Consider the following 15,619-nt stretch of genomic DNA (forward strand, 5'->3'; position numbering starts at 1 on the left):
CGTTCAGGCTTCTCTTCCTGTTGATATGTCTCTCTGTCTCCTCCTCTCCTCTCCTCTGCCTTCCTTGTGCTGCCCTCCCTTCCTGTTCCTCGAAGATGTGGAGGAGGACGGGCGGGGCGGGGGGGGGGGGGAGTTGCTTGGGGGTGTGCAGAGGATGATGTTGCTTTGCCCCTCTTCTCTGTGGTCACTGCTAATCCCCAGAATTGGAGGCGTTTAGTTCATTTACAATAATGATGATGATGATGATGATGATGAGGGAGGAACTCTGTGTTCCCTTGACTCCTCTCCTATGGAGCCCTGAGTGCCTGCCCTGTGTGTCTGTGTGCTGTCATGGGGGTCACAGGCTACTCTGTAGTGGCAGCCTTGGAGGTGATTGGGGATATGATGTAATAATGCTGGAGCACAATTCCATCCTCACGGCTTTGGAGAGAAGGAATATGCACAGGGATAAGTGCTGAGGTATACTGTACTACAAGGACCAAGAAAGACATGAGTAGATGGAGACAGGGTTAGGGTTCAGAGTGAGACAGGGTAGTGTCTATACAATACTTATTCTTACTAAGTACACAAGTATAACAGTGTATATACAGTATTGACTCTCACTCAGTACATTAGTATAGTAGTGTTTATACAATGCTGACTCTCATTCAGTTCACAAGTACAGTAGTGTGTGTAAAGTAGTACAGTAGTGTGTATATGATACTGACTGTCACTCAGTGCATAAATACAACAGTGTGCATACAGTACTGACTTTCACTCAGTACACAAGTGTAGTAGTGTCTATACGGTACTGACTCAGTACTGCATGCAGTACACTCAGTACACAAATGTAGCAGTATATGTATAGTACTGACTCTCACTCGGTACTCTGTAAAGCAGTGTGTACTGTATATAGTGCTGACTCTCACTTAGTAGAGTGTGTAGAGTACTACCTCTCAGTACAGGTGTGTGTATGCAGTACTTGCTCTCAGTACCCGAGTGTCTAAACAGTATTGGCTCTCAGCACAGGAGTGTGTATAAAGTACTGACCCTTACTCATTACAGCGGTGTGTGTACAGGGCTGACTTTCTCTGTCTTTTTTCTAGCGACTACATCATCAAGGAAAAGACAGTACTCCTACAGAAGAAGGACAATGAAGGTTTTGGATTTGTCCTGCGAGGAGCTAAAGGTTTGGTCCTCCATGATGTGTTCAACTTTCTATGACATACTATGGCTCTGCCACTATGTCATAGTATGATTATACACTGTATAAGACATTAACCTCATTGCTCTTTACAGGTGTTTATTTTCACAGCAGGTTAACTGATATATAACATTTACATAACACTGATGTTAATATGTACCCACTGCCTTGTCTCCGCAGCTCAGACACCTATAGAGGAGTTCACACCCACACCAGCATTCCCCGCACTGCAGTATCTGGAATCGGTGGATGAAGGGGGTGTGGCCTGGAGGGCTGGTTTACGAATGGGTGACTTTCTTATTGAGGTGTGTGAATTCTGTGGTATTGGCTGTTGTAGTTTAAACGGTGTTACCCTTCATCGAGTTCCTATAACTACTTAGGGCTGGGTGATGAAAAATCATATCTCGATATTTTTTAGCTGAACGGCGCTATACAATATATATATATATATATATATATATATATATATATATATATATCAATGTTGTTTCCATAAATTAATAACAAATAGACAGTTCAGAGCCAATTGTCTCCCATGTCACATGGGCACTTTTATTAACCGGCAGCTGTACAAGTGTAAACTATCAGAATTTATTATTTTACCAACCAGCTCATCTTCGCTAGCTTTCATCCTATCAGTGTCTGTCTCCATGTTGTGTCACTGCATGCAGGACTTGTGAGTTGGGGGGGGGGGGGTGGTTTGTGTTCAGAGAGAGAGGGGCAGGGCAGGGTGCAGTTGTGCGAGAGATAGACAAGGAGAGGAGAAATAGCAGAATTCCTACCTATCGAAATGTCCCACCTTGGGGTACAGCGAAATCACGCCCCTTTTATACTACTTGAAGAACCGCCCATCAATCTATTCTACCTTGCGTTGGAGTTACAGCTGAGTCTTGTGTAATTAATTATTTCTGCGTTTTAAAACGTTCATACATTTTTAATATTTTATTAAATGCATTTATCACACTTCAGCATCAGATGTATTTCAAATTACCTGACATGAGTTCCGGCTTTATAATGTGTCAGTATTGCTCACATATTTATGACAGCACATCCTTAAAGTATTTTAATCTATCGAAATTGGATACCCAAGTATTTTATGATGTTAAGTTGCTCTGATAAAATATTTCAGTCTATCGGGATGTGCTACCTGTAGTTCTAACACTGTTAATACAATCTGATAAGGTACTGTATTTCGGAATGTCGCGGTGCCTGTTTACACTACATTAGTTCATGATTTTCTTTTTAGTTATTATTTTTGGACTATGTAGTTTCAGGCCATAAAAATTACAGTGGCATTTTTCGGTAGGGTAGCACTGATCAATGAATATATCTGTCAAAACGCGCTACAGTAGGATAACTCGACAGAGTTGGACAAATCGACAGACTAGGGGCTCTACAAGTATAATTTTAAAGCAACATAAACTATATCAGGGGTGGCATGGTGGTGCAGTGGTTAGCACTGTTGCCTCACACCTCTCGGACCCGGGTTCGAGTCTCTACCTGGGTCACATGTGTGTGGAGTTTGCATGTTCTCCCCATGTCGTCGTGGGATTTCCTCCGGTTTCTCCCCACGGTCCAAAAACATGCTGAGGCTAATTGGAGTTGCTAAATTGCCCGTAGGTGTGCATGTGTGTGTGAATGGTGTGAGAGTGTGCCCTGCGATGGGCTGGCCCCCCATCCTGGGTTGTTCCCTGCCTCGTGCCCATTGCTTCCGGGATAGGCTCCGGACCCCCCGCGACCCAGTAGGATAAGTGGTTTGGAAAATGGATGGATGGATGGATGGATAAACGATATCGATATAAACTATATGGTCTCATCTTAAGTCTCATATGAAAATACATCAGTATATCTTAAAAACGCGATATATCGCCCAGCCCTATAACCGCTAGGACAGAGTTAGTGCAGGGCAGCGACAACCTTGGAGGCATCAAGCCACAGTGTGACCTGGACTTTACTTCTCTTTGCTTAAAGACGCCTTCCCATGTTCCCTGTCTTGCAGGTGAATGGTCAAAATGTGGTTAAGGTGGGCCACAGACAGGTGGTCAACATGATCAGACAAGGGGGAAACAACCTCATGGTCAAAGTCGTCATGGTGACCCGCAACCCTGATATGGAGGACGGTGGCAGGAAAAAAAGTAAGAGGTCATTTTTCTGAGAATAACCAGGTCTGACGTTATACTAGGCAGAAGTCAGGTCAATCCATCTTAAACAGAAGAGGGCAGATTAGGTAGGTTCATGTGATGATGACCGTGATGGTGATGATGGTAATGCTGGTGGTGACTTACTGCATGGCTCGGTGCTTGATTTTATACACCTGTGGCAATGGGTCTGAATGAAACACCTGAATTCAGTCATGAATTCTCTTTCTCCACACAGTTCCTCAACAGAGTAAGAGGTTGAGTGCTCCTGCCATTGCTCTGCGCTCCAAGTCCATGACGTCAGAGCTGGAGGAGATGGGTGGGTCCCGTGCCGCAGGTGTGCAGGAACTCAGCATATCTTACTGTTCTTTCATCCGCCCCACACTGTCATGTCCTCCAGCCCTAAAACAAGTAGCATCAGGAATATAACCCCCCCACACACACACACATAAAAACTCAATGTTCATGTTTGGATACCAAAATGTCTAATAACAAACCCAGGGACGCAAGGAATGAACTACAGTACAACCATAATGAACAGGGTAAAACCACAGTCAACTACAGCACACTCCTGTAAAACCACACTGAGTTACAGCGCACTAGAGTAAAAGCACAGTGAGGTACAGCACTCTACAGTAAAAACACAGTGAGGTACAGCACTCTACAGTAAAAACACAGTGAGCTACAGCATGCTACAGTAAAAGCACAGTGAGCTACAGCATGCTACAGTAAAAACACAGTGAGCTACAGCATTCTACAGTAAAAACACAGTGAGCTACAGCATGCTACAATAAAAACACAGTCAGCTACAGCATGCTAGAGTAAAAACACAGTCAGCTACAGCATGCTACAGGAAAAGCACAGTGAGTTACAGCACACTTCAGTAAAAACACAGTGTGTCCTATCATGTCTAGATCTGAGTACATGTGAGTGTGTGTTTGCTCATGTTCCCTCTTTCCTGCCTCCCATTCCTACTGTCGGGACTCTGTAGTGGACAAAGGTGAGAGACAGTCATACGGTGAGCGGGCTCTCACTTATCTGCTCATCCCTCTGCATGTTTCTCTGTATGTCTGCTCTTTGAGTGTAACTTACTACTGTCATCTTCAAATGCATATTTAGTTACTGTTAACATTAAGCATGAAAGGGTATTTTGATTAATCTTCTCTGGGGGGTGCCTAATGAAATTTCTCTTTTTGGGAATATTTCAGCTGCCACGCCTTGGAAAAAGAAAGGTATAGAAACGCCCCTGGTTGCGCCTGAAGTGTGCGAGCTGTGGCTGTGTCAGGGGCCAGGGCGGGACAGGGCAGGGCGGGGCAGGGCTTATGCTCTCTGTGTGTCTCACTTCAGAGTACGAGCCCTCGCAGGTCAACGAGAAGAAGAGGACCGTCTACCAGATGGCCCTGAGTAAGAGTTCACTCGTGGGGATGTTCACGACAGTGTACACCACACACCACACTAAACGGCAGTATACCCACAGTTACATACAGTACACCACACTGGACTGTGGTAAATTGACATTTAAACACAGTACACCACACTGCACTGCAGTAAACTCATACCTAAATACAGTACACTTCACTGGACTGTAGTAAACCCACAATCAAATACAGTACACAACACTGAACTGCAGTAAACCCACAGTTAAAAACAGTACACCACAATGGACAGTGATAAATTGACATTAAAATATAGTATACCACACTGGACCATGGTATGTCCCCAGTTAAATGCAGTACACCACACTTTACTACGATTAACCTAAAGGTAAATACAGCATATCATACTGAACTGCAGTAAACCTTCAGATAAATACAGTATACCACACTGGACTTCAGGAAACCAACAGTTAAATAACTACAGTGGACTATGGTAAACTATAAAAAATATAGTACACCACACTGAACCATGGTAATCCACCAGTTAAATAACGTACATCACATTGGGCTATGGCAATCTAACGTTTAAATATAGTACAGCACAATGACCACTGTAATCCCCCAGGTAAATACAGTACACCACACTGACCCATGGTAAACACATAGTCAAATATAGTACACCAAACTGAATCATGGTAAACCCAAAGTTTAATACGGTGCACCACACTGAACTATGGTAATCCCCCAGTTAAATACAGTACATCACACGGAATGCAGCCTAAGAGGGGAATAACTGAGGATGGGTTGCCAACCTATTGCTGGGCATACGCCATTCACCCACAACTATGTGCAATTTGTAACTCCAATAAACCTCACCATATTTTTGGATTTGGGGGGTGGGGCGGGGGGGCGAACCAGAATACCCAGAGGAAACCCCATGATGACATGGGGAGAACATGCAAACTCCACATACATGGAACCCTGGTGGAGACTTGAACCCTGGTCCCACTCATGAGGTAACAGTGCTAATCACTGCACCACCATGCTGCCCCCTCCATGTTAATCTCCCAGTTAAATACAGTACATGACATTGGACTGCAGCAAATCTACAGAAAAATACCGAACACTTCCTTAAACAATGGTTATCAGTGACATATATTAAAACTACACTGAATACCAGTGTACATTTGGTATATGAGCAAGAATAAAAATCTATGTGGAATTCCAGTTTTCCTCCTGCATCAAAGGAGGTCTGTATGGATACGTTGTTTTTTAGTGTAGTTATCTAACTGCTTATATAGTTTGCCATCATGGGGATGTTACCTTGTGATGTCTACATTTTTAGGAGAGTGGAGAATGTGGCAGTTTTGCTCCACCTCTTCGTTCACTGCACGCACCCCCTGTGACTCACTGACCCTGCACTGTTTATTTATTTATTTGATGACGGTTTACTGTTGTTTGTGGCTGTCTTAATATCCATCACCAAATGTCTGAGATTATGTTTGTCTCAAGAGTGTTCCAAATTCTTCTTTCAGATTATGTTTAAATGAAGCTTTCTAGATTTGAGATAAAACTGGATGTTGGCCTAATTCTGACCTGCAATTCTGGCTGCACTGTACAAACACTTCACATCTGTACAGTATAATGGATGACATGACATGGACAGGCAGTGTGGACAAAAAAAAACCACAATATTCATATTGCACCCTCTGTGCATGAATGAGCCTGTAGTTGCTGACTGATGCTCAGCGGCTAGCTCTGCACGCTACTTTCTGCGTTATAAATATATGAACTACTCCCTGAATACTTGTTGCTCCAGCTGCCTGTAGACCGTGCAGCGGCACTTCCTGCAAAAGTATTTCATCATTGTCATTGTGAGTGTAGCTCCAGCAGGCCCAGGATTTGTTGTGACAGCGGCTGGCAGCAGCAGAAGAGCAGGAGCGTAACTTATACATCGTAGAGTAGGACCAAGATCTCCCCCATGCTACATGAATAATTATTTATTTTGATTTTTAAACTGTTATTTCATTTTTTTTTATTATCCTAGTAAGCAATATGTAATGTATGGAAGCCAAGAATGGCTGTGCTTGCAAGTATTTCTTTAAAGCTGTGATTTCGACATAAGATATTGTAGCACCGTGGTAGCGTAAGCTACGTGTTTTAAAAGGACTCACGGCTTATTTACCTTTTCAATTTACACTGATATCTAAGAGTTGCTACGGCATGACACACTTTGCTTAGAGGAATAACCCTCAAAGATTCCAACAATGTATGTAGATGTGAATGAGGGTGTGAAGGTTTGTTTATAGTAAATGTTCGGTATGTTTTATGATCATGTCACCTACACATTTTGTGTGCAGTGCTATAACATAATCTTTCCTGGTGCAACTTAGAGACAAGACATGACATGCACTTCACGGCAAAAAAACTACTCGAGTACAACACTTATTAATTCCAACGTTGAATGCACAAATGCACACATGAAATAACACAGTCACTTAAACGAGCAGCACTGCATATGGCGAACAGGCCCCATGGTGTCACAATATGTTTATCCTTGTAATTATTCAGAGAAAATTATCTTGTTATCTTGAGATAAAAATAAAAAAGAATTGCAAGCATGACTGTTCTCGACTTCCATAGTAATGTTAACTGGCGTAGTATTTTTTTTAAGCACTTCTATTTCTTCAACAACTACGACTGCCGTTAGTGTTTTAGTCTTACTACTCCCGTTTTTGTGTGTATGTAGTAGTACTGTTACTATTCTCTTGCTGTGCGTGTATTGTGCGTGTAAGTTGTAATGTTACTGCTCTCTGGCTGTGTATGTGCAGTGACTTCCTCTTTCCCGCTCGACATGGCTTGGCAATAGAGTTTGTAAAGTTTGTGACAGAGGAGTATTTCCTGTTGACCGAACCTGGTTGATTATGTTTGCTGTGGTGTTGTGTGGTCAGGCTGGTTTCAAAATTCTCCTGAAGCGCTTTCACACCAAAGTTCCGGAACCTGGTCCCTGGCTACCTGGGCTGTCTTGACTGGGGACTTTTGTAGCTCCTGACCACTTTTGGGTGTTGCTTTCACACCACACAACAGAGCTGAGACTTTTATGCTGAATAAGCATAGGAGACACAAAAGCACATATGTTAAAGCTCGCACATAATTCGAAAGTACACCGCCACCCAAAAACAATGGAGAATGAGAAAGTTGTTTGGTTAAGCTATTTGTTAGTTACTGGTGGGGGGGGGAGCGATTGCTATGAAAGCAGGATACTGCCTTTTATTTATGTTTTATTCATATGATCCACGACATGTTTATATTTCATTATTAAATCTGACCAGTAAGTCGATCTTTCGGTTTCACAGAATAAAATACAATGTAACGTTATCCTGCTAATAAGAGCTGGCATGTTTCACTACCGGCACCAGACAAAAGTATATTGGTTATCGATCTAATTTCCTGATGCAGATATATGGACAGGCAAGCAAAAAAAAATTTTAGTAACTATAACTGGAGTACAAAAATACTCCCATGTGCTCAATTTTTGCTCCGCTAATTATATCTATTTTCTCTGCCCTACCATGTAACTTCCAAGTTAGCGACGGTGCTTACAGTCAACCAGTCAGCAAGCTATCATTGTAAGCACCTCCCCAGTAGGTCATGTTCGAACGAAAAGTACTTAGTCTGGAGTAGGTGCTAAAAAGGGTTCCGGAACAGCCTCTGAGGAACTACAATCAGGCCAAGTTTCTGTGGTGTAAACATGACAAAAGTCCCTAGTTCTGGAAAAAGATTCTGGTTCCAGGAAAAAGTTCTGGCAGTGTGAAAGCGCATTCTCTCTCTCTCTCTCTCTCTCTCTCTCTATCTTTCCCCCTTTACTGCTTTATTTCTCCCCACCTCACTCTTTCCCTCTCTTTCTCTCTCTCTTCATACATGTAATCCAGACAAACTGGATGAGATCTTGGCAGCAGCCCAACAGACAATTAGTACCAATGAGGGACCTGGGCTGCGAAGCCATGGAACCAAAAGAGACAAAACAAGGGGCCTCTTCCCTAATGAGGTAACTGCAGTTAGTCTAGCAGAGTTAGCCCTGCAGAGTTAGCCTAACACAGATGGCCTAGTAGTGTCAGCCTAGCACAGATAACCTGATAGAGTTGGCCTAGTGGGGTTAGCCCAGCGGAGTTAGCCTAGCAGAGATAAGTCTAGCAGAGCTGTCTAGCAGAGTTAGCCTAGTGAAGATGGCCTAGCAGAATTAGCATAGCAGAAACAGCTTAGCGGAGATATCCTAACAGAGTTAGCCTGGCAGAGGTATGCTGTGTTCCAGACCATGCGGAACTTGAAAATGTCCTTCCTCCTACTTCAAAAAGTATGACAAAATGCCTGTCAAAGAAAGAGCTCCAAGTGGGAAACTTCACATACCCTGACTTCACTGTGAAGCAGATGCTGTGATGTCAGACAATCTCGCAGCCACCACCAGGACGATGCTGTGATCGCTAAATAATCGAGTGAAGGCCATACAGAGCGATTTCCTGCCTTACACTGAAAAAACACTATAAGTAAAACAAAACCAATTATCTATGTAGACTGATGTCAATGAATCGTCCACCAAAATCGATCTCTGAGACACCTGGAACAGCATTAGTCTAGTGGGATTTGCCTGCTGGAGGTCAGAGGTGTGACTGGGAAACAGGAGAAAACACATGAATAGCAAATAATCAAGTGAAGGAATAAAGCTGCAAATAAAACACAAAAATTTAATTTAAAACAATTATAAAGGTAGATGCAAAAATTAATCACAAGCGTTGTAAACTATTTAGTTATATGGATCACTGTAGCAGTCCAGAGCTAGGTCTAACCTACAGCTAATACGAGTGAAACTTCTCTGTACAAATGTTTCGCAGGGTACCGACAGAGCTGATTGTGTTATTTTTAATTAATAAACCTTTCAGGGTTATCATGCTTACACCACCACTTTATACTTGTTTACAATTCATACACTAGCACATACACACACATATAATAATAATAACGTATTAATAAAATTGTTTATGAACTTGGCATAACCCCAGGCATGTCACAGTCAGCCATGTTGAATGTTTACATGTGGAGCCAAAGCTCATGGGATGCTTCCACCTCAGCACAGGATTTATTTTTTAAATTTTGGCTTGAAATTCCAATCTCCCATTCAACTGAAAGGCAGAAGTAATCATAGTAATTGATACTTTATTGGTCCTTTTGGGGAAATTCTCCTTACGCCTCCCCCAGCTTGCAATCTGTAGGCAAGCTGGCCATGATGGGCAGCCACCTGTTGCAGCACCCAGGGAGCTGGGGGGGGTTAAGGGCCTTGCTCAAGGGCCCGCAGATGTGCTGAGGCCAGGCTTGAACCAGCAATTTTCTGATCATAGGCAGAGAGGCTTAGCCCACTGAACCACCCACCATGTTGTACTGACCCCTGTAGCAAATAGACTAAGAGCAGAGATATTTGCGATTACAGGCGTGTTCTTTTCCTTAACATGTGTCTGTGTGTGTGTATCTGTATGAGGCTCTCACAACCACATACACCTCTCTCTCCATTCCGGCTTTCTGCAGCCCAGCTTCGAGCAGCCAGGTTTGCCTGTGTCGGGTCCCAGCTCTGGCTACGAGCGCAGCCAGCACGGTATGATGCTGCGACAGAAATCCATCGGTGAGGCCGTCTGTCTGACTGTCCGTCCGTCTGCTGCCTGTGTGCCTGTCTGCTTTTCTGCAGAAATCTCCCTAGTGCGCACTGTTAGCAGTTAGCCTGTCTGCTACCATGTGGCTGCATTGTCCTGAGCCTCATTTTTGAACCCCACGTTGCCCTGCCCTTGTTTGCTCGTTCGATATCTAACATGCGGATAAGCAGGCAGAGAAACACACACAAGCTACCAGTACAGTGGCGGAGAGGTTGTGTGTATAAATACAGGGTTACTGGTGTATAAACACATAGAGAAGTACAGGGTTACTGGTGTACAAAAACAGAGATGTACAGGGTTACTGGTGTATAAACACACATGGAGGTACAGGGTTACTGCTATATAAACACACAGAGATACAAGGCTACTGGTGTATAAAAACACAGAAGTGCAGAGTTGCTGGTGTACTTTATAAGCACACATGGAGGTACAGGGTTGCCGGTGTATAAACACACACATAGAGGTACAGGGTTGCCGGTGTATAAACACTCACGGAGGTACAGAATTGCTGGTGTTTAAACACACACACAGTGGTACAGGGTTGCCGGCGTATAAACACACACACACACATACAGTGGTACAGGGTTGCTGGTGTATAAACACACACGGAGGTACAGGGTTGACGGACAGAACTGGACAGACAGACGTCACTATGGCCCTTAATGCCTATTGATCTTCTTCATGCATATATTATACCCCTGTGCTTGATGTTCTTTCCTTATACTGCATTCATCACCCCATCCTTTCCTGTCTTTCCCTGCCCTCCATCCTCTCTGCTCTTTTGTAGGTGTCCCAGAGGAGGAGAAACATTACCTCCACCCACCGGCAGTGAAGTTTGCTCGCAGTCTGTCAGTCCCTGGGCCAGATGACATACCCCCACCCCCCACCACAGCTCCGCCTGAACCCCCCTTCACTGCAGGGCCTCCCTCTGGCTGGAGGAGCAAACAGACCCAAATGCCCACAGCGCTGGTATCCCAGACTTCCTCAGCCACTCCCAGCTACCAGCTCTACTCTCAGGCTGTGCAGGTCCCCCAGGCGGGTCGTGAGAGAGGCGGGGCTGGGGGCGTGGTCGGGGGCGGGGTAGGGGATCATGCACTGTCCTCACCTTATCCAGCACCACCTGCCCCTCACATTCAGCCAGGCAGGGCTACAGTGTCTCGTAAAGGCGGGGCCATCCCTGGGGAGGCTGGGGGCACGGCGGGTGCTGGGGGCAGGACCGCTGGACTGAGGAGGGGCTACAGCAATGCGGCCCCCCCTTCCGCCGTGGTTGCGCCAAGTCAGCAGCAGCCCCTGAGCACACAAAACCAGGCTGCCCAGCAGGCGGGGCGGGCAGGGGCCACGGGCCCTGGGGGGGGGGCCAAGGCTGGGGGCCGGAGGGCAAAGGGCTTGTTAGTGAAGCAGTCCAAGGTGGAGGACTGTACACGCGTGGGCGGCGCCCCCACCCTGGGCAAAGCCCCTGTGGAGAAGAGCTCCATTCCGATCCCCACCATCATCGTCAAGGCCCCCTCCACCAGCAGCAGCGGGCGCAGCAGCCAGGGCAGCAGCATGGAGGCTGAGCCGCCCGCTGAGGCCGATGCCAAGGGTGCCCCGCCCATTTCCGCCCCGCCTCCTGTGCCCGCTCCTCCCCCACCCATCATCCCTCCTCCCCCTCCCCCTACCACAGCACCTCCGCCAGTGCCACCATTACGTACCCAGGACAGCCTGGACTTCACTAGCCAGTTCGGGGCAGCTATAGTCGGGGCAGCACGCCGCGACCGAGAGCGCCTCCATCAGGCCCGGCGTAAAAGCACCTCCTTCTTCCTGTCGGCCGAGGAGGAGGCTAGCACAGTGGCCCGGGCCCAGGCTTCCCTGCAGCAGGATGCGGGGACCCCTCGCCTGCGGCCCTCCAAGTCCATTGATGAGGGCATGTTTAGTGTGGAGCCCCCCCAGCACACGCGCAGCATGCCCCCTGCCTTTGGTCTGCCTGAGTACTGCACCCCTGTGCCAGGAGACTTCCAGCCACGCTCTGTGCCAACCGATTTCTATGGCGCCGCCAAGCCACCAGCCACCACCTTTATCCACCCACTAACAGGAAAGGTGCTGGACCCCTCCTCGCCTCTCGGCCTGGCCCTGGCTGCCCGTGAGCGTGCTCTCAAGGATGACAGCAGGCCCCGCAGGGAACGCACCACGGAGCACCATCTAACACGACAGGCTTCCACCGCGGCTGCTATTCCCGCCTCCCTGCTGTCCCGCGTGCCGTCAGCCGTCTCCGCCTCCCAATCCTCCAGCTCCTCCTACCTCGTCACTTCCTCCTCTCTGGCAGCCACCACCCCCTCTACAGGGCGGCCCCCCTCACCACGCATCTTGAGGGGTGGGGCCGGGTGGAGTGAGGAGGCGGGGGAGAGGGAGAGGGAGGGTGGAGGACGGGAGGGGCTCAGGGTACGCTTTTCGGAGGATAAGACAGTCCACACACATCAGTACCAGTCACAACACTATCAACCTACCTACCGAGAGAGGGAGAGGGAACGGGAGCGAGAGAGGGAGCGAGAGAGGGAGAGAGAGCGGGAGAGAGAGCGGGAGCGAGAGAGGGAGCAAGAGAGGGAAAGAGAGAGGGAGAGAGAGAGGGAGCGAGAGAGGGAGAGAGAGAGGGAGAGAGAGAGGGAACGAGAGAGAGAGGGGTACGGGAGAAGGCATGAACGGCCCCCTCAGCCACCTTCCCAACCGGCCCCGCGCCGCCCCTCTTTCCTGCGTATGGAGAGTGATGCCAGTGCCTATATTCTTGCCCTGACCCCTCCATCACCTCCCCCTGCCCCCCCAGTTCATGGGGTCAGCGGGGTCGGCGGTGGTGGTGGGCTGGCTCTCATGGTGCTGCCTCCCCCAGCCCCCTCTATGGATGCCGACGATGAGTTTGTCTTCGCTGAGCCCCTGCCGCCTCCGCTGGAGTTTGCCAACAGCTTTGACCGCAGTGCAGCGGGCAGACAGGGCTACAGCCAGTCCCAGGCCATGCTGATTAATAGCCTGCATTCCTCCCAGCAGCCTCCACCGCCTCCACCCCCCCCCCCACCTCCGCCGCCTCCGCCCCCCAGAGAGCCCTTTATGGGTGGCTTCCCCCCCCACACACCCCTGCCCTCCCCGCAAGCAGGGGACTCCACGGCCTCCAGCCTCACCTCGTATGACAGCGAGGTGGCGAATCTAACCCAGTCAGCACCATCGCCCTCTTCCACGTCAACGTCGGCAGCCGTGCAGCCACCGCCACCCCCCTGTGTGTCTCCACCTCCACCCCCTACTTCCTTCCACAGGTCATTCGGCTTGTCACACACACACCACCTGTACAACAGCGCACACATGCCTGGCCGGGCGTCCCCCGGCGCCCTGCCTCTGTCCGGACCGCCCCCCATGTATCACAGCAACCCCGCTGTTGTTGGCACCTCCCCCATCCCCACTCAGACTGGTGCCGGCATCGGCCTGTCCACCGCCGTCACCTGTGCCGTGGCAACTGCTGTCATCGCTACAACGACCACCACCACCACCACGGCAACAGCGGGACTCCGCAGGGTGGATCGCGCCGCCCCTCCAGCCAAGAGCGGCGAGTCCCAGGAGACCGTGGTGGATTCTGGGATAGAGGAGCTGGATAGTCGCAGCAGCAGTGACCACCACCTGGACAGCATCCTGGGGCTGGGCAGTGTGAGGGGTGAGCGTGAGCGGGCAGACCGCCCAGACAGGGGTGCGGACCTTTTGGACTCCTACATGACCTACCTAGATGGACAGACTTACGAGATACACAACAGCAAAACAGCTGCCACCTCCACATACCCCAAGTCACAACGCTACAGGGATGGGGGCCGGCCAGGCGTGGAGCTCCGCAGACAGTCCGCCAGCACACCGTCTGCACTCCAGGGATCCCTCCACTCCCAGAGACAGCGGGAGGAGGAGGAGGAGCAGGAGAGTAGGGAGCGGGTTGATGAAGGTGAAATCGCTCATGACGGCTTCAGCGTCAGGGCCACTCAGAGCCTGAGCCGCCCAGCCACACTCTACCTGGAGCGGGCGCGCACCCCAGAGGTGAAGCCCCACTGGGCAGAGGGCCCCATTGGCCCCAGTCAAACAGCAGAGGGCGATACTCAGGTAGGGAGCCCATACCTGGAGGGCAGGAAGATGCACCCGCCCCTGCCCGGCATGAAGGCCAGCATTATCAACGAGCTGAACAGCAAGCTGCAGCAGATGGGCACTAAGGGCTCTGAAGGATGGGGGAGCCACCGCTCTTTGAGCCGGCACAGGTGAGCCCTGTTACCCATAATGCCATGCAGTGTATGGCATGTTGCTTTCTTGTGAGTGGGTGCTGCATATAACTGCATGGCCGTAACTGAAGCTGTCTTTAAAAGTCTCCCTCTCTTTTTATTGTCCCAATATGCACCACTGTCACCTGTCTGCTTAACAAGACACAGGTAACCTGTACTTCCTCTTTCCCTGTGTCCCACTGGGTCTCAGTGCCCCCTGCTTCCCCCATGGCTCCCACTGCTTGTCCTTCTCCCAGTTTCTGTCTTCTTGCCAGCTACTAACCCTAAACCTAACCCTAACCCTAAACCTAACCCTAACCCTTGTCACGGGGCCTGAGGTCAGACCCAAATGCATACTGAGACTGAGGTGGGATACATGTGGTTTATTGCCAAGGCCAAAAAGATAGATGTCATAGTACGTAGGGATGCCAAAGGGAAATTTGAGCAATATTCTAAGAATCAGCACACTCATGTCTTCCAACATGGCTTTGGCACTAAAACAGGCAGAGGACAATGTCAGTAGGCATGCAAAGATTCAGTACATGGGTAGGCAAACAACACCAGAAAATGTATTCAAATTCCAATCCATCCAATTTCCAAACCGCTTATCCTATTGGGTCGCGGGGGGTCCGGAGCCTATCCCGGAATCAATGGGCACGAGGCAGGGAACAACCCAGGATGGGGGGCCAGCCCATCGCAGGGCACACTCACACACCATTCACTCACACATGCACACCTACGGGCAATTCAGCAACTCCGATTAGCCTCAGCATGTTTTTGGACTGTGGGGGGAAACCGGAGTACCCGGAGGAAACCCCACGACGACACGGGGAGAACATGCAAACTCCGCACACATGTGACCCAGGCGGAGACTCGAACCCGGGTCCCAGAGGTGTGAGGCGACAGTGCTAACCACTGCACCACCATGCCGCCCCCTGTATTCAAATTGTTATGCAAAAATCAGAACAGG

At 48.8% G+C, this 15,619-nt stretch overlaps 1 protein-coding gene across 5 annotated transcripts in view; it reads left to right on the top strand.

The window, feature by feature from the left end:
• Positions 1-15,619, top strand: part of shank1 (SH3 and multiple ankyrin repeat domains 1) — a 64,872-nt gene that overhangs the window by 44,984 nt on the left and 4,269 nt on the right. For 4 of the 5 annotated variants that reach the window (XM_048990361.1, XM_048990364.1, XM_048990365.1 and 1 more), the window contains exons 16-25: positions 1,086-1,168; positions 1,364-1,488; positions 3,183-3,318; positions 3,560-3,658; positions 4,313-4,339; positions 4,530-4,553; positions 4,669-4,725; positions 8,630-8,745; positions 10,275-10,368; positions 11,184-14,649. In XM_048990361.1, the coding sequence (XP_048846318.1) occupies positions 1,086-1,168; positions 1,364-1,488; positions 3,183-3,318; positions 3,560-3,658; positions 4,313-4,339; positions 4,530-4,553; positions 4,669-4,725; positions 8,630-8,745; positions 10,275-10,368; positions 11,184-14,649 (4,227 nt within the window). The remainder of the gene's footprint in view (positions 1-1,085; positions 1,169-1,363; positions 1,489-3,182; positions 3,319-3,559; positions 3,659-4,312; positions 4,340-4,529; positions 4,554-4,668; positions 4,726-8,629; positions 8,746-10,274; positions 10,369-11,183; positions 14,650-15,619) is intronic. The other variant, XM_048990363.1, reaches the window with a different exon arrangement.

The sequence above is a fragment of the Brienomyrus brachyistius genome, chromosome 22, assembly GCF_023856365.1.
Source record: "Brienomyrus brachyistius isolate T26 chromosome 22, BBRACH_0.4, whole genome shotgun sequence".
NCBI classification, from domain to species: domain Eukaryota; kingdom Metazoa; phylum Chordata; class Actinopteri; order Osteoglossiformes; family Mormyridae; genus Brienomyrus; species Brienomyrus brachyistius.